General features: G+C 47.1%; 3 protein-coding genes across 3 annotated transcripts; 1 reads left to right on the top strand and 2 right to left on the bottom strand.

The window, feature by feature from the left end:
• Positions 1 to 245: 245 nt before the first annotated feature.
• ATNIH1004_003425 (uncharacterized protein) lies at positions 246 to 1292 on the bottom strand (the record flags this gene model as incomplete). The annotated part of the gene is made up of 1 exon (XM_033568103.1): positions 246 to 1292. One exon carries the CDS (start codon positions 1290 to 1292, stop codon positions 246 to 248), a length of 1047 nt encoding a protein of 348 aa, XP_033430098.1.
• Positions 1293 to 2273: 981 nt separating this feature from the next.
• On the top strand, positions 2274 to 3530 carry ATNIH1004_003424 (PRCC domain-containing protein; the record flags this gene model as incomplete). Its single annotated transcript, XM_033568102.1, has 1 exon — positions 2274 to 3530. One exon carries the CDS (start codon positions 2274 to 2276, stop codon positions 3528 to 3530), a length of 1257 nt encoding a protein of 418 aa, XP_033430097.1.
• A 248-nt stretch (positions 3531 to 3778) lies between these two features.
• ATNIH1004_003423 (AAA family ATPase midasin) lies at positions 3779 to 18625 on the bottom strand (the record flags this gene model as incomplete). The annotated part of the gene is made up of 2 exons (XM_033568101.1): positions 3779 to 10567; positions 10664 to 18625. The coding sequence occupies 2 exons, from the start codon at positions 18623 to 18625 to the stop codon at positions 3779 to 3781; spliced, it is 14751 nt and encodes a 4916-aa protein (XP_033430096.1).
• Positions 18626 to 18801: the final 176 nt, after the last annotated feature.

The raw sequence follows: 18801 nt of genomic DNA, 5'->3' as shown, positions 1-18801 counted from the left end.
ATACTATTTTTAATATTTGTCTCTCTCTGTCTTTTGATCTTTTTTTGAACGAGGGAAACCGGTTGTTTAATAATAAAGGGATCCTGTTGTTATGTATGATCTACCATGAAAGACATCAAAAGGTAGTAAGGGGTATCATGTTGCTGCAATGAACGCCACTAGAATACACAACAGTCCAAAATGTATCATGGGAATAGCGAAATATATAAGTCGAAAATGGGAATTCGTCGTCAGCCGCAAGTAATTCAGGAATGTTTCGGTTTCAATTCATTCCACATTGTGTCGATGATTTGGAAAACCTCCGTCACACTGCGCATCACGACCTCGTCGATCCCCAGAGCACCATAGCGATGCTGGATCTTGTCCGGATGCCATCGAACTCGCTCTGACTTAAGCGTAGCAAGGAGATCAGGCAAAGTGATCTCCTTGTCTGTATCTGTGTTCGAGTCGGCAGATGAAAATGGAGTATGACGCATAAAATCCTCGACATTACTGCGCGACACATCCTTTCTCTTCCCTGTCTCAACAGGCCAGAATAAAAGATTGCGCAACCGACTCCGATGATTATCACTTTCATCTCGACTGGAGCTCACCGCAGCGACCGCCTTATCGACTTCATCCCATGATCGCAAGTACGCCTCCCAGATTGACTTCCAGGCCTTCAGTCGTCGCCGCTCTTGCCCTCTTCGTAGACTTTCCTCCATAGCACGCTCAAACTGCATTTTCTCCCGCGATTCTTGCCCCCACCTCTCTTCTCGCTTCTTCTGGCGAATCCGTTCCTTTCGTAGCCGTTCTTGCTCCTCTAGCATGCCCTCCCGTGTGCGCTCCCACATTCGTCTCCTCACATACGACGCATACTCTTCATCAGACATCTGTTCCAACTCACCATTGGGCCCCTTGGGCACAGAGGGGACCGCGAAGTTGTGGATCGGCTGTCCATAAACAGACTCCCAGTATGCAGCGCCTTCATCATCTCCCAGGGCATCAAAAAGCGATTCTCTAAAGGCAGTATCCGCCGAGAGCGAGTGTGGCTGGTCGACTGAGGTGGGTGATGGCGAGCGCGCGTGCCTGTGTCTGTGTCGTTTCGATGAGTGGTGATGACGATGTCTGTGGCCATAGGTATCATGGTCGCGATCGTAAGGCTTGATTCTCCTGGACCCTGATCTAGATGTGGACTTGGAAGATTTGAAGCGGAATTTCCCCTTTCCTGAGCGGGAATATTCACCGGGCTGGTCTTGTGTGTTGGTATTCTCGGCGGGGGGATTCGCCTCTGTAGACTTGATTGTGGCCATGGTCAAAATTGCAGAGATCAAGATAGAGGAATCATAGTTAAGTTGATGTGTCTAGGCCTGAGTGAGTCCGTCTAGTTGGTGTTCTATGAAGGATGAAATATGGCAGATTGAAGTGAAAGACAATCTTAGTAATCATTTGTTATCTTATCTGATAGTCCTGTATTTCTGAATGATGTCATTAGATATTCTGATCTCCCTAGCTTCTCTTTCTTTTCTCAGTATTGAACTAGAAACAACCAGGACCAGAGGAATATCAAATATTTCGTGTCAATTTGAATATTGTAGGACTAATACTTGGTTCTCCCAACTTCTTGCACACTCCAGCTACTAGCATGGCGGTAGAAATCTGAGCTGAAGTGGGCATTTCATATATAACATCTCTTAAGGATATATCCAATAAGAAAAGTGCATACCAGTATAATTGTAAGGATAGTTGTTTGCATATCAAATACGACGAATCGAAATGAAGATCTATGGTGTGCATTTTAGAGTCTATTATCTAGCCGAATTACCTTGACTTACTTTACTGGAACAGAGTCAAGGAAACGAAACTTAATTTGTTAAGTGCAAATTGAATTGATCTACTTCTAGAAGGCACTAGATATTGCTGGCTCTAGCATGAGTTGGCGTGGCGACAGGGAACCAGCAGCTTATTATCAGCATAGGGGTTGAGATGTCATGGAACAACTTGACGGGTATGTAGAATCGCTATAGAAGATAGAACCATGAAGTCCATCTCGAGATGAAGAGAAGATCTCCGAAATTTGTTGATTACTTTTAAATTGGATATATTAACTTAATTTTGTCTACTTTGTAGGCACCGCGGACTCGACTCTGTAGGACGGTCTTGATGTATGGAACTATATGGTCCGTGCGGTACAGTAGAAAACGCCCTTGTATCAAAGCGTAAATTACGGTGCCAGCTAGCAAAATGAACCAGCATCATTCCCTTCACCAACTCCTGTCGCATTCACAACCACCATGGCGCTCGTGTCATATTCGGATTCCGAGACTTCAGATTTAGAACCAGAGAACAATGTCACCCAAACAAAAGACAAGAAACAGACTCTTGCATCGGCCCCGTCTTCGACTTCCTCCGGCGCAAACTTCCAGTCAATCGTTGAACGCAGCAACCCACGAAAGATCCGCGTGGCCTTGCCGGAAATCAAACCTGAGAATCTGCCCGACAACTCCGAAGATGGTCCTGCACGAAAGAAAGCCAGGATAGGCGGTGGTGGTGGGGCGTTTTCTGGCTTCAATTCCTTTCTACCTGCGCCAAAAAGGACTAATGCCGCCGTGGAGAAGGAAAACAAGGCATCTGCACAGGTGCGCAAGGTGTTCAGCCTGAAGACAGGTGCTACGCCTGGGTTTGACCGGGAAGCAGATGCGGAAATGCGTAGGGATCAACTATTGGGGGCATCAGCAACAAGGGGTGGTGATTATGATGATGACGGCGGTACTATACCCAAAGCTGGGGGTCTTCGAGCGGAGGAGGATGAGTCTACTGCAGAGCGCAGTGGAGTAAAAGATGCTCAGGAGAAACCAGTGGAGGTAAAGTTGAAGGGAAACCCGATGATGTTTAAACCTTTGTCTGTGGGGCGAGCCTCACAGCAAAAGAAGAAATTGCCTCCCAAGACGGCAACGACAGCATCGTCTGCGGAAGGCTCGAAAGAAGTTACAAAGACTGCAAAAGAAGTGACACCTGCTCAACCTACTCCGCCTCCTGTCGCAAAGAAGACGAGAGTGAGCCTATTCTCTTTGTCAACGGGAGAAGCAGACACAACTAGTGGCCAATACCTTCAAGAGAAGAGTGCCGTCTACGAGCCAATGGTATATACTGCTGGTTCGGAGGTTCCTGCAGCTGGCCCAGAGCTGGATTCTCAAGAGCCGTTTGCATTAGAATCAACGACAGGACCTGCGCAAACTCTGGATAACATAGCCGATGATCTGCATCTCTCACGCGCCGAACGACGTCAACTATTTGGTCGCCATGGCGATTCTTCTAAATCCCGAATTCTCCATTTCAATACAGATAGGGAGTATGCTGCAAATCAAGAAATGGCACACAATACAGACCTTGCAGCGGTCCAGCACAACCCAGTCCGGCCGATTGCTCCCGGAAAGCACAGCCTGCAGCAATTGGTCAATGCAGCAAGCAGTCAACGGGAGGCTTTGGAAGATAGTTTTGCATCTGGACGGCGGAACAAGAAGGAGGCTGGATCCAAATACGGATGGTGACTCTGCTTTGTACTTCTCCTAGTGCTGACCTTCAATTTCGCTTTAATCCCGATTTTCTTTGAGTGAAACAACTAGATACCATAAGAAGTACGTCATCAAGGAGGTTTTAAGCTCCATGACATTTGGAGAGTATAATATAAGTGAACCATTCCAATATATGTTATATGCAAAGACCTATATCCACAAAAAATGTAAATAAAAACCTGCAATCCTTTTCTTTTCTCTATAGCCCGATATGTGATGCAAGTTCAAGAAGAGACATCAACAACCTCTGCAAACCATTGCTTCAACGCCGTAGCCAAAACAGCCGGTAACTCCCTAACATCACGCACAACCAAATAATAAGGGAAGGGAAATCCTTCTAGATAACGTTTCATTTTCAACTTCATCCCCCCAGTTCCATTTTCAATATCGGGCTCGAAGCTTGCCTGGCTGAGGTCCAGGATCGAGCTGCCCTTCACAGCATCAACAATGATGAACACAATCATGATACGCTCTTCCTGAGCCTGGCGTACAAGGTGTCTGATCGTGTCATGGTCTTCACAAATACCATCCGATATTATAAGTTCCAACTGCCAAAGATCGGCGTTCCCTCCTCCTGGGGTTTGCTTCCAGCGAGCTTCTCGGAATAAAGCAATGGAGTCAGCTATCAATTTCCTCACGTTGGTACCGGTTTGCTGATAACTAAAGTGCTGGAACACCTGCACCCCAGCTTCTGAAGAGAATGGTTTGCCAAATTCATGCGCAACTCGGACGTGATCCTCGCTGCCGAAGCCGAGAACACATAGATCACCAGCTTCTAGCATGCTCAGACTCTTGGAAACAAGTGCCAGAGTTTCAAACGCAAGTTGGCCACTACCGCTCTCTAGCATGGATTTGCTGTCGTCGACGGCAAGCATGATTTGATAATTGCGTTTGGAGGGTATGGATCGTCGCATCCATATCTTGTCTCGTTTGTATTGCGACGCAATGTACGGAATAATGCGTTTAATATTCAGACGCTTACCAGTTCGGAAATCGCCACGCAGCTTCGTCGCAAGCGTCGGCGCTAAGATGAGACGGAGTTGTTCCGTGAGGGAAAGAGAAAGATCATTGGTGACGGACTCATAGTGCGACCAGAGTCGTTGAGCCTCGTCCCTTGGAGTAAGAGGCGGAAGTGTGGATGATAGGTGAATCGCTGCTAGGTGTGCGTCGACCTCATCTAGTTCTTCTGCTTCTTGCTGATCAAGAGCCTCAGTAGTGCGTTCTTGTGCATGGGAGCTACCGGGAATCAACGCTCCTGCGGATTGCCCATCAGAAGGTGCAGGACCCTGGTCCAGCTGCATATCATCTTCCAGCTTGTTGTCCGGAATATCTTGACGCTCATCTGGAGCGTCCGGGATCTGTTCGTTGTCATTAGGTTTGATGTCCGACTCCACACCCTTGTTTTGATCGAGAGCTTTTGCTTGCTCCTCGTTCGCTTGGCCAAGGGCCTGAGTATCAGCAACATCATCTTGGTCAGCCAGATGCTCGAAATCCGCATCTGCCATGTCCGCATCCTCGGGCAGAGGATTCTGAGTCTTGTCCTCTTTAAGTTTTGAGGAATCCTTTATTTCTTTCTGCCGGCGATGCCATTCATCAAGGATGTCGCCCAACTTTTGGAACGCTTGTACTTGAGGGTCATCGGGGTTTGAATCGTCCGCACCCCCTGCATCTCTATGTCGCTCATTGTCGTCTCCTTCTTTGGAAGCACCGGTTTGCTGCTTGTCAGCAGATTGATCGCTTGAGCCGTTTTCTTGTTGTGCATTGCCAGATGCACCCTTCTCTTGATTCTGGTCTTGGTCAGCACCCAAACCACCATTAACAGCTTCGCTAGGTGCCAGCTCTTCCTCGGCATTTTCGTTCTCATCACGCTGGATTAGGAGATCATCTGTCTGTGTTTCTTCTGGCTCTTCTCCAGGCGCGTCCTCTTCTTCGTCGCCTTCAGGTTCAGCATCAGCCATATTGTCGTTCTCGTTGGCTTCTTCTGCCTGATCAATCTCCAGCTCTTCTTCTCCGGCCTGCTCCATACCATCATTATCGAGAGTATCTTCTTGTCCATCGAATTGCTGTTCCTCTTCTGCAGCAGGTCCGCTGTCTGACAGGCCATCATCGAGTCCGTCATCACTCTCAGAGCCCTCTTCATCCCCCTTTTCGTCGCCGTCAAGTTGCATTTCTTCTGGGAGGTCGAGGGCATCTTCTTCCTTCGCATGAGGATCTGTGATCTCCATGTCTTCACGACCAACCGCTTCACCCTCCTCATCAGGAGTTTCTTCCTCATCTTCCTCTTCCTCTTCGTCGCCTTCGCCTTCTTTTTTCTCGTCGCCCTTGTTGTCCTTTTTCTCCTCTTGCGCAGCAGTCTGCTCGTCAGACTCGGACACACCTTTACCTTGCTCATTTTCAGTCTCCTTTTGCTGTTCGTCATGAGCGCCATCCCACATCTTTTCATCTACTGCTGAGGCATCAAGATCATCAACGCTGCCCACTTCCTCGTCGATATCACCATCTGATTCCTCATCACTTTCCCCCTTTTCTTGATCATCATCTTCTTTGTGTTCACCTTCGTCCCCTTCCAAGTCCTCCTGGTCCATGTTCACTGCGTCCGCTGATTCATCCATATCTTCTTTCGGTTTTTCGTTCTGTTGTTGAGCTAGTTCAGATAAGTCTTCATCTTGCTCAACATCTTTACTGATGTCTTCAGCTCCTTCTCCATCGCCAAGACCGGTTCCACCCTCTAACTGCCTAGACTTGCCCTCATCCGTAGACGCATCGGCGGGGCTGCAGAATCCCTCCGATGCTATCTTAGTGAATGATTTGGCAAGAACATATGACATTTTGCACGTTGCTTGGTGAACCGTAAGGAAGCGGTTCAGAATATCTTGGCATATGTAGTAATATTTGTTCATGATGGGCAGTAAACTGGCTATCAATGCTACTGCGAAGGGAATGCTGGAATCCCCATCTGCCTGGAGATGTTGAAGGGTTTCCAAAACGGAGTCCAAGGAAGAATTGACGTCAGCTAGATGAATGGCCTTTACTGCCCTACTGAAAAAATCATCACTTCGTGACAATAAGCCAGGAGATGCGACCAACGATGGTACCTCCTTGAGTTTCTGAAGGCTGATAAGGATCTTGTCAACTGCGGCGAGGAGACGTCCATCGAAATCCCCAATAGCTAAACCATTGCCAGTGTGTTTCCACTCGAACGCCTGAGGTTTAATATCGATCCAAGGAGTTATCTGGGCCAAGGCAAAGGAGAGGTCAGGGCGGACCTGTGTCCATTGTGCAATCTGATAATTTAGTGCGGTGAAGGAGGATGATGCCTCGTCTAATGTCTTTTTATGTGACTGTGAGGAAACGCCTTGTGGTGTCGCTGGGAGACTGCGAAGAGACTTTCCTAGGCAGTCAAAGGTTTCTTTCCAGGAACGCAAGCCATTGGAGATACCCAGTGAGTCGGTGCCAGAGAACTTGGAATGAAGCTCCACAATTGTAGCGGCTAATCCAAGTATAGGTGTTAGCCAGGATACAGCTCTTGATACGGCTTGTTTTTCGTCCGAAAATTCTTGATGTGTCCTGAAGACCGATGCCGATCCTAGATCCCAGAGATTTGCGGCTTTGATAAGCGTCAACTGAAGCGTATGTAACCCCGAAATTGCTGGGGAGATAATAGCCCTTTGCCTTCGAATCAAAAACAATAGATGCTCCAGAGAGCCCGAACTCCTTGAGACTTCAACATTGCTGAGGTCTTCAGAGTAATTGCGTGATGCTTCGCGAATTCGAGGAAGCAGGTCTAAAAGTCTGTGGAAATACAGATCGGAGCTTTTAGAAATGCCAGCAACCTGAGTCACGCTTTCCAAAGCTGGACTAGTGGCTAGAACTTGTGCAACAGATGCTTGTGACTCCATTAAGTTAGTGCTAGCATTGCGCTTAATACCCATCTCCAGTACTCGTCGCAGAGTATCCGCGTAAAAGCGTCGTTTTTGGACTTTGAGATGCTGAACAGTATCTTTATTTTCTTCAGTCAAGACATTTGGTGTTTGTGATTTGAACTCCTTAATACTCTCAACGACAAACTTCACGAAGCTTTCGAGATCTCCAGAAACATCAAACTCGGTGGAATTCGACACATACATATGTGTCATGTTGCGTACTGTACCCTCAGGATCCCTGAACCTTGGCGGCCTCTTTAGCCAGACGTTCTCAGCCTTCTGACATACGCCAATAGACCCTGGAAAGCTTGCAGAGGATAATGTCGATCCTTCAATGGTACAGTTGGGCTCTTCATTATCATCTGGCATGTCTTGTTCTAAGATATGCTGAACAGGCTGAGCTAACATATCCCGATATTTCCGTACCAGTTTGAACAATTTGAAGTGCGATCGCCGGGCACTTTCTTTGAGAGCAACAATGTTTGTGTCTTTCCAGCTGGCTAACTGAATTTGTTCCTTGATATCCCTTTCAAGTGCTGCTCTTTTCTCACTCAAAAGCTTGTGCACCACAGGCTCATACTGTGTGTAGTGTTGAATGAAGTTGTCCAAAGCTGATACAAGCTTCTCCAGGGGTGGCAGATCTTGGGTGTAGAGCAACAGTAGGGATCGGAAGTCTTTGACGAGTTGGAGACGCGCACTATACTGCCCCAAAGTGGTCGAGTGGAAGAATTTTTCCAGTGTTGAGATGACCTCAAGAATGTGATCGTTCAAGTCTGTTTGCCCTGATTCTGCAATTTGGACTGGCGCACCAAAGATCGCCTCATATGCAACAAACCACCATGTGCCCACATCTTGCTCGCATTTCTCTTTTTCGATCTCCAGAAGTTTTGCCCAAGTAGACAATTCGAGTCGCCGCCAACTGATAGTCAAGCTTGTGATCTCATCGTACAGAGAAGCTGCTGAGTACTCTTTGCTTGCAACAAGTTGCCACTCATGTACTAGAGAGTGTAACTTTTCAACTTTCGTGATGAACTTCGCAACGGGTTCACTGTGTTTGAACTGAAGGATCTCCTTACAGCACTGGATGACATCCTCAAGAACGGCATGATCTGGCCAAGACCTTTGGATTTGGATGAAACGAGACTGTACCGACAACGTCAAAGCACAAAGTCTTCTTGCCTCGCCTATGTTAGCATCCGTATAGAAGTTGTAATTGTTCCCTGTTCCTGGAGTCTTGTTGATGGAATCCTCTAGCAACAAGAGAATGCCAGATAAATGCTCCTTAGGATGAACTTGTGAAGTGCAACCATCTTTTTGCGACCAGATTGAACCTAGCAATGTAGCAGACTGCTTGACATAAGTTGATAAAACTCCCGCAGGATCTTCGGATTGAAAGAGTTTTGAGTGAAGGGAGGCAAGCCGGATAGACATAGCCTTTGGGTCAATACTGGTTGTCTTTTCCCCCTCTTCTGCAGAGTCGTCATCATATGTAGGGAAGAGCTGATGTAGTTCCTTCTCATCAACCTCCTCACTATCTTCCCAAGATCCTCGGTAATGGTATAATTCTGACTTCTGCGCCTCCTCTTCTTGATCCTCTCGCAATTTTACTTTCCACAACACATGGAATTGCTCGAATAGTTGGCGAAGAGCTTTGTGTCCTGCTTGAGTAGAAAGAACCGTAGCGTCTGCATTCCCTGCAACTTGCAGTGAGGACAATTCGTGAAACCACAACTCAACGGCACGTTTTGGATTAGTATCAAATGTTTGATGACCGAAAGCTGAAATGGGATGAAGACGGCCTCCAAGAAATGGCGTTCTGTCGCTGACCGTCTTCACTATCTGCATTTCATTTCTCTGCTGGAACCTGTTGGAGACCAGGACGAGTCCTAGGTCTAGAATTTGGAGGAAGCGAACAATTGGGGTAGTTAAGTCGTCATAAGATCTGTAATTCTCACTCAGGCGTTGACTTAGCTGGCGAATGTTGTCACGGATTAAATTCACCAGTTCCTCGGACGCTTTCTCAATCGGAGCGTTTATGATGTTCTCCGGGTGTCTGTCGAGAACCGATCTCACTAAGCTCGACAACTCTCCATGCAGAATACCTAACTCTGAAATTTGGGGCCGGGTAATAGACGAAGGGGGAGGTGCTGAGCCCAGGTCGCGCAGTTGTTCTTGTAGGATCTCGTATCGCATATTTGAAGACTGACCGGAAAAGCCAAGTTCATATGATGAAATAGCTTCAGCTTTCATACTAAGTTCCGAAGTACGTTGTGCATGCCTTCTCTGTTGAACAACTAAGCTTAAAGAGGGATCGAATGGTTTGTCTGGGACGAAGAGTCGCAGAAGAGTGACAGCTAATAGGACAGCAGCAGCTCCTGTGCTTCCAGCATACTCTTTGTGCACTGAATGCGTCATTAGAGAGGCCACGACGTTTGGAAGTGCTCTTTCCGCGAAGTATTTAAAGTAATGGTCATTCGGCAACCCTTTTTCCAAGTGGACCTCGAGGACTTGGGCGCCGTTAAAGGTGCCTTGCTCCATAACTGTGTTGAGAGCAGCAACTAATTGCTCAAATGACTGTGGCTCAAAGAACTCTCTATGTATGATCACAAGCTCTAGAGCAAGTCTTGATAGCACTTGCCTAAGGGACTTATATTGATCAATGGCAATCTCATGAGATGACAAACTTAAACTCTTCGAAAGAGTTTGTTTTTCTACCTCTAGGGCATCCATTTGACCTAAGCTCGTGAGATCAACAAACGCCAATTTTGCCAGTAGAGTCAGAGAGAAAGTGCCATTAATAGCAGCACCAAATGCAGAAGAGCGTTCCGAGCCTGCGAACAACGACAGTCTGTGGAGGATATTGGGAACATGAGTCTGAGATATCGAAGCATCTAGAGGCCGGGCAGCACGGCCAGCTAGTAATGGAAGAATAGATCGGATGACCTGCTCTGCGCTTTCTTTGCCCCGAAAGACAGAAGATATGTCATGATACTGGCAGAGAGCTTCAAACTCGTCCACGAAATATAAGTTTTGAACTGCTTCGAAGTTTTGTGTGACATTTGCCAGTTCCGTAACTGTCTGTTTGAGACCCTGACCTAGAGTTAGTATCCGGAGGCGTGCGTACGAAGAGTTGAGCTGATAATGAAAAATATAAACAACGGAAGAAACGAAAAAGCCAAAACTTACTTGCACAAGCTGTCCTTCGTCCGCGCCGTCTAAGAGGATGGAGTACTGGGCATTGATAAGGGAATCGCGCACTCGACTTAATTTCGACAAGTCCAGACGGGTCATGACAGCAATATGGGTGAACTTCGAAGCCACACGTTCGAGCTCCAGAACGGATTTTAGTTTATTTTGCGTTCCAGGGGTTGCAGGCCTCCATTCTTCCCACATTCGTTGCATGCTGAGCCCGGTCTTTAACGACCAGTTCTCATGGAACCGGCTAAGAGCCTGAGACAATTCAAAAGCTAATGGTTCCGCTCGGGCCCAAGAGTTTGCTAGCGAAGCACATAGCTCCCTTCCAATCTGTAGGTACACCTGGAATTCGCCTTCATCCACTTCATTTGCCGCCATGAGTCTTAAAACATCGGCGGAATAATTGATTATTCCCCGAAGAGCGGGAACAAGCTTGGGAGCGTGAAGGGCGTCATGATCCAAGCCCTGTATGAATTCGTATACTGCCTGTCCACAATCCGATAGGAAAGAGCCAGCAGGCTGAGTTGAATCTTTCATCAGGGAAGGTATACGTCTAGAAGCCAGTGACCGTTCTAGTCGGCTCATTTGGCTTGGTTTGAGACGTTTCCCCGATTCGTCCGCCCGTTGTAAATCCTGCCTCAAGCGATACAAGTCCAGTTTGCAATCTTGTAAATGTGCCAGGATTATAAGCGATGCGAAGGATAAGCCCTTTCTCAAGACTGAAGCCAGTGGTTCATTTACAAGAGGATGGAAAGGTTGTGACGGCCCCTGGATAGCAAGAGAAGCACCCCCTAGTGCAACCGTGCCAGTACAACTGAGAGGCTTCCAGTCCGTATTATCGAGCACAACGGACACATATTGAGACAGCGTCGAAGTAAGTAGGTCTTTCACGGGATTGGAACAATATGGCAGAAAGAATTCCAGAGATCGTTGAAGATATGCAAGATCGACGGTTGAAAGATGGTCAACACAGACTTCATAGAGAAGAGGCGAAATGTTTTCAGTCGTTGTCGCAGAGTCGAAATTCCAAACAGATCGGAGGCGATATAAAAAGGATTGACATGTATAAGAAGGAGTAAATGTGTTCGCTATGATGCCGTCTTCTTGGGGCAAGAAGCAGATCTCAACGCATCGATTTCGCATGGCACGGGACAGCTCTCCATGACGGGGGTCAACTGTTAAAAACAGCCTGAAGTTTGGATGAGGCTTGATAACACGAGCAGATCCATCCTCAGTACGTTGCTCATTGAGTATAAGGACCCCGTTTGGTTCAGCCAATGAGTTTAATCTGTCTAGAACAGATGGGTTGCATAGATTAGCATTGTCAAGGACAACCCAATGCCCATATTGAACGGCCTGCGTTAACATGCCCTCTGTCCATTCGAAGCCGACCTTCATTTTATCTGACTGCTTCGACCTTTCCAATATGTCCTGAGCTTGAAGGAGAAGACGTTCAAGTGACTTCTCAGGATGGAGCCGGACAAGTGCTGTGAGTGATATACAGATTGTATCTAATGATGCTTCAGGACATTGTAATCTTTCAAATAGCCGAAGAAACGTGGTGTCTTCATTAAAATCACCCCACGAAGAGTACATGGATATAATGTATTGTCGAAGGAGCAGAGAAACTTCTTCCAAAAGAGACGATACCTCCCTCTTGTAGTCAATTTGTTCAAAGCCACCGATCAGGTCCATTGTATCAGTATCAGCGCTTAAAGCTAGCTCAACGAGACTAGCACCGTTCACAGCAGCGAGCTTTCGGATGAGAGTGGTCTTACCACAGCCCGAGGATCCCACGAGAATACTAGGCCAAGATTGCTCTATGCATAGCATGAGGGATTCAAGAACCGGAAGATCTCTTGGAAGTATCTTCATCTGTGGTTCTGGGGTTTGCTGGAGAGATGGATTCCTCTGCATCATTCCAAATCCAACTTGCATATAGTCTGGTGTAAGGTTGTGGTAGTAACTCTGGGCTGCTTCCTGGCTAACCCCGAAAACTTGTTCATAAATACGAGCAACCAAATGCCGGTCTTCTTGAGATCTAAACCTTTGGGATATGATAACATCAAGGAAGTTTACTGCCGGGATCTGTAAGCTTCCACGGTCTGCTAACTGGAGCCATCTTTGAATGTCTCGAAGATTGACTTCCCATGGACCCCCAACAGATCCTAGTCTTCGCTCTTCCACAATGGCTGTATTCAATCTTGAAACAAAATCAACTAGAGCATCGGTTTGCGAGGAAGGACTTCTAGGGAAAAGATTCGTGCATATCCTTTTCAGATCACTTTTAGTGAAGCTATCGGCATATACTACCGTGAACCTGTTGACAAAAGAAGCAGGAAGCCCCTTTCTCCCACCACCTTGGTGATGTGGGTTTTGTGCAGCAAATAGCACAAAATCTGGATGCCTTTTGAATGTTTGATCAAGCTCTGCGACGTAAACCATTTGACGATGATCCAAGCAAGCATTCAACCCTTCAAGAACTGATTGAGAGGCAAGATTCATTTCATCCAAAAGAACCCAATCACCGCGCTGCATTGCTTGTAAAAAGGGGGCATCACGCCAAGTGAATTGGCCAACATCACCACCTTCCACTGGGACATCGGAACCGAATAGATCTGTAAGATCTGTTTGTTCAGAAAGATTAATCCGAGTAAGAGGCTTTCCCAACGCTTTGGCGAGAGCAGTCACTAGCGTGGTTTTTCCGACACCTGGGCTACCTTCAAGAAGAATGGGTTTTGGTAACTGTAAACCACGTGCAATCCTCACTGAATTGGCAATTGTGGTGGGAGCATCCATTATAAACTCTGGATCTGGCGTTGCGGGACCATTTATACCAAGAACAAAGGGCCCTACGCGTAGAGAGCCACTCTCAACATCAATAGTCGACTGTTGGCAATAAATGCCAGCAGCGTCGACATCGAACAGCTCTTGAAGCTTAGCAAGACATCGTTGCCGGTTTTCTTCAAGATTGTGCAGCGTTGTTGCAAGCATCGCTGCTGGGTTCGCACCTAAAGTGTCTATGAATACCATTGCCGCCCCTTGTACTATTGCAAATAAAGGATCTATAACGTGGCATTTATTGACAAAATCGACCCACGCAAGGAGGTCACGGATGGAAAGTGTTTCGGCTGAAGAATTCTGGAACGTCCACTTGAACCACTTTGCAAATTGCAGCATAGCTTTCGGGACTTTTTCTGACTTCAACGCCAGCTTCATCTGAAGAATGGGCAAAATGTCGTCATCTTCAGAGAGTTGCGGTGCCCATATCTCAGTCATTCGGTTTCGAAGGGCCGCCGAGAGCTCACGCTTGCCATAGTCCCCTCCTGGATTCATTGTAGAGAGAAACTGAAATCCATCGCTCGCGACCACCATTGAATCGACTGGTCCCTTTTCTGCAAGAAGGATTGACCTATGAGGCTCTAAAACGCTGTTCAGTCTTTCCAAAACCGAATCGTCGGCCAGTGATATTTCATCTAACAGGAAGAACTGCCCCGTTCTCATCGCAGTAATCAAGCTTCCATCAGACCATTCAAATAGAGCATTCGTGCGGCCGATATTCTTCTCGATTTGGCGGATTAATTCAGGATTGTGTGCTTTCTTCTCGTCTGCACTCATTGCGCTAAAAGCCTGTTTTAGTTCTTCAAGTGAGCTCGAACCAACATTTTCTGCATTAATTGACTGAAGATCGACCAACAGTTGTTGTTCAATGGCTGATCTGTTCCTGACGGGCCTTTGAGCTCCTATGAGATCACCTGTCTCCAAATTCACATGGGCATTAACGATGAGCAATTGCTTTTTATAGGCCTCTGCGACTGCTTGACAAAGTTGAGTCTTTCCACAACCAGTTTCTCCGACAAGCAGAACGGGCTCGTTATTTTCCAGTGCAGCCGATACTAGAATAAATAACCTGCGCATTGCTTTTGTCCAAACGATCCCAGGAGCAAGCTTATTTAAGAGAGGAGCGCGCTTCTCCAACTCGGAAGAGCTAAACACCACGTCTTCATCAATGCGAACTTTCATGACCTCCTCAATCACGCTCTTCACAGCTGCCCGCTCTTGAGGATTCCTAACACGCTCTGCAAGCAACATGAAGCCGTTGATTGCTAACTGTTCACGATCGTCTGCTTGTCGGAGCGCCCATCGGAAAAGATCACGTAGAGTGGCAAAGCTGTTCTTTTGCTCAAAAAGCCTATTTGCTTGGCGTAATAAAGATAGCTTCCGATACACCGAGACTATTCGGGTACAGAACGAAGGCGCAATTTGGGAGCGCTCTTTCAGAATAAATTCTAGTTCACTCTCTGGGATGTCGTCAAAATGAAGCTCAAGGAAACGGTTACGAAAAGCGCGGGATAACACCTTCCGGCCACCATACAGACCCGCTGGGTTTTGTGTCGCGAACAGCATGAAGTTCGGATGTGGGAGAACCACTTCTTGAGTTTCTGGTATGAATAGCTCGCGATTGTCGTCCAGGAGTCTATTCAGCGCTTCTAAAACATCCGACGGAGCCAAGTTAAGCTCATCGAGGACAATCCAGTATCCGTTTCTGAGCGCTTCTACCATGATACCTTCCTGATAGCGAAGAGTTCCGTCCTCATCGGAAACATATGACCCTAGGTATTCTTGGAGGTCTGTATGCTCGTGATTGTTGATCCGAACAAATTTGTTTCCGGAGACCTTGGCGAGATATTCAATCATGCTCGTTTTGCCCGCAGAGGTCGGACCCTGCAACAGAACTGGGAATCGGCGAGTTGAGCTTGCTCTAACTAGATTCTTGAGGTTTTTTTCAATGAAAGGAGTTATTATATAGTGAGGCTGTTCTTCCGGCATAGAATTTCCTTGTCGCATCCAGTAATGTTTAAACTGCACATAAGCATACCCATCATTGGGAGGCTTTGGGGTTTGCCCAAGAAGTGCTCTAGCGTTCTTTGTACTGCTAAATATGTGCCACTCAAGAAGAGGCGTCAAAAGTCTCTCCGATTCTTGACTTAAAACTGTCAAGAAACTCATGGAAAATCCTTCGAAGACAGCTCGGCGCAAACCGTATACGTGTGCATGGTCAGTTACATAGATAAGAGCACGGACGAGCGTTCTTATGCTGAAGTGTGGACGTTGTCCAGCTCCGTCCGTGAGCTTATTTTCATTGCTGAGTTTTTTCGTTTCCATGTAAAGGTGTGCTAAATCTGATACGATTCTCGAATCGCTCAATGCTAGATCACCAAGGTATTTTTGAATCAACGATAGTAGATCTTCGAGCTCATTATCTGGAGAATGTACATAAACTTCAGTAAACCGAGAGCGAAGGCCAGGGGGCAGGTCCTTTTTTCCCGCATCTGTTGCCGGGTTCATCGCACCGAATATACGGAAGTCAGGGTGCCCAAAAACCCGTTCCACATCTCCAGCTTCAGAGAGTAGAACAGAAGGTGTACCGTCACTACCGTGATGCAAAAGGCTGGCAATGTTCTCTAGGGTGTCCGGAGAGGCGAGGTTCACCTCATCAAGGAGAACCCATTCACCGTTCCGTAACGCTCTGACAATTTTTCCCTGGACGAAAGCAAAGGTGAATTTGGCATCACCCTGTGAAACTTGAGCCTCGAAATCATTCAGCTGTACAGCAAACCTTTCCCATCGTTGCCGCAGCTGTTGATATTTCGGCGAATCTACCTTCCTCTTCTTTGTTGGCTGTTCTTCTCCACGCGCTCGTTTTTGCGATGGGCTATGATCTGAATTGAAAACGCCATCGGCTAGCCGAACAGCTTCATGCCAGAGCGTTACCAAGCGCACCCAATTTCCTGTGGTAACACTTTTTGCAACTGATGAAAGGAATTTCTGGTTTTTTTTGGCCGAAAATGTTAACTCGAACGCGGCATTAAATTCATCAAGCATGGGAACAGCCATAGTGCGAATATTGACGGGCTTGTAGCCCCCTAAAAGATCAGAGCTTTCGCTTTGTTGAGACAGATTCACCACCGTAAGCTTTTGCCGCATCAAAGTAGCCAATTGCTGGATTACTGTAGTTTTCCCAATCCCAGTCTCTCCGACAAGAAGAACGGGCTCTGCCATTTGCACTGCTGCAGCAACTTGCTCCATGAGGCATACAGCAGCTCTTGTGGAAGCGAAACGAGATGAAGCAGAGTCTAGTTTTGATATTGATCCGCCGCGTACCTTGATTTTCCGACAAATCTCTCTTCCAAGTACTAGGCTATTACCCTGGTCTGAATACGCAGGGATTCGTTCATGAAGACAGAAGTGTGCTCTCTGAGGTGATATTTGGAGCGCTGCTGCAATTACCAAGGCAAGGGAATCTGCTAGAGACTTTTCGGGGATGTAGCGGAGAAAGATATCCACGAAGTCCAGAAATATTTCGTCATCAGCGCCTTCTGGAGTAGCTTCGTAGCCGGACTTTACACCTAGGTGCTGTAATCGCTTATGCATTCGGCTGCAAAGCTTGATAAGGTCACGAAGGCCTGGTGTCCGCCCCTGAGAACTTTTAATTGCGAGGCTTCCATGGAAAGAAGAACAAAGATTTTGGAAGACACTCATGATGGTCTGGATCCGAGACTTAAGAAGAGGGAATTTTTGCAAAATAACCTCTCGAATTTCCTCAATGGAGAGGGAATCTACCTGCACCCTTTGCCACAGTCTGCTTCCCAAAATAGTTGTGTTTGGGGCAACCTCTTCGCCAGCAATATTGTAAGAAGACTTCATGGTTGCAATGATCTTAAAACCCTCCGCACATTTTATCCGTTCCTTCCTACTAGCTATGGTCAGTTCCCCTTTCTCTATTATAGGGAGAATAAGAGCAATGACTTCAGAAGGAGCGCGATCTAAGTCTTCAATTAAGATCCAGCGACCTTCCCTCGCGGCTTTTGTTAAGACACCAGGTTGCCATGCAAATGAGCCTGTGGTTGGAGATGTTGAATACATCCCAAGGAGGCTCTTGGCATCGGTTTGCTCGTTCAGATGAAGTGTAACCATTGATTCCGACTGGCCCATTGTAGCCGCGATATCATTCACTAAGGAAGTCTTTCCTGAGTTGGGCAAACCAATCAACAGTAGAGGCCTAGATGTAGTTAGACCTGTCGCGATTTTTCGAAGATTTCCAACAGCAGTGGGCGTTTTCACCATCGAGGATGATGATGGAGGTAGCTTGGCATTCAGTCGTGGTATAAGAACACCACAAACCTCAGCTGTCCGAGTGGTGAAATAATCTCGTAGACTCTCAACCTGCGATAAGCTCTCAAGGTAGGAGCGATTAGATCTCGCAATCTGGACTCGTTGCCCAAAAATTTCCCAACGGCGTTCTTCCCACAGACCAAGAAAACGATAATCAATTATGATGCCTTCCCAATCACCCTCAAAAACATCGTCTGCAATATTTGCCCGAATTAGCTTCTCTGTCGCGGCATCGGCTGCGCGCATATATAAAGCAAAGCATCGCACAGCGAGGTATCGCACGGATGGATTTCGATGTCGGAAGAAGAGCTGGAGTCGTGACGGTGATACGGCATTAGAGAAGACTTCCAAATCATACGAAAGAAGCCTGAAAACTGCTAAAAGTAGAGTACGGGTCGTATAATCATCCAGCTGTATTAGTGCTTGCTCGTCAGACGCAGCCAAAGCCGACAAAGGTCCAGCCCGAGACGTCGCGTATTGGCTTGCAAAAGATCGAAGATACGGAGCAAAGGGTAGGATTCGTGCAAATGCGCAGAGAACGTCGATCTGATTAAGATGAGTGTCGGATAAAAGCCACTGTGCTGCCAGATCGACAAATATCGGTTCATATATGCAAAAGAAACCTTCTGTACATTCAGGCCTTGATGCGCCAACCGCAAGTGCATTCAGGTATTGAGTCCCAGAAGCTGTGCGAATGAGAGCCGCAATCTCATCCGGAAGTTGCTCATAAACCTGGGACTCATTGAGAATCCTCTCATAGGCAGGTCTAGCACCCATGCTTAGTCCTACCTCCGGAGGAACTCCTGTGACGAGTTGAATTCCGAGAATGATTTAGTATCCTGGATAGCGACTTTTTTTTTCTTTTAGGCCCATTTTCTGCCGCTGAATGTGGCGCAGCCCCGCATGTGTTATGGTCACCGCCTTTACTAAGCGCGGAGCTTGCGCCACACCTC

The sequence above is a fragment of the Aspergillus tanneri genome, assembly GCF_003426965.1.
Source record: "Aspergillus tanneri strain NIH1004 chromosome Unknown AapTan_1_pilon_pilon_pilon, whole genome shotgun sequence".
NCBI classification, from domain to species: Eukaryota; Fungi; Ascomycota; class Eurotiomycetes; order Eurotiales; family Aspergillaceae; genus Aspergillus; species Aspergillus tanneri.
The sequence above is the reverse complement of the archived record's forward strand: the minus strand, read 5'-3'. Positions and strand labels throughout refer to the sequence as shown.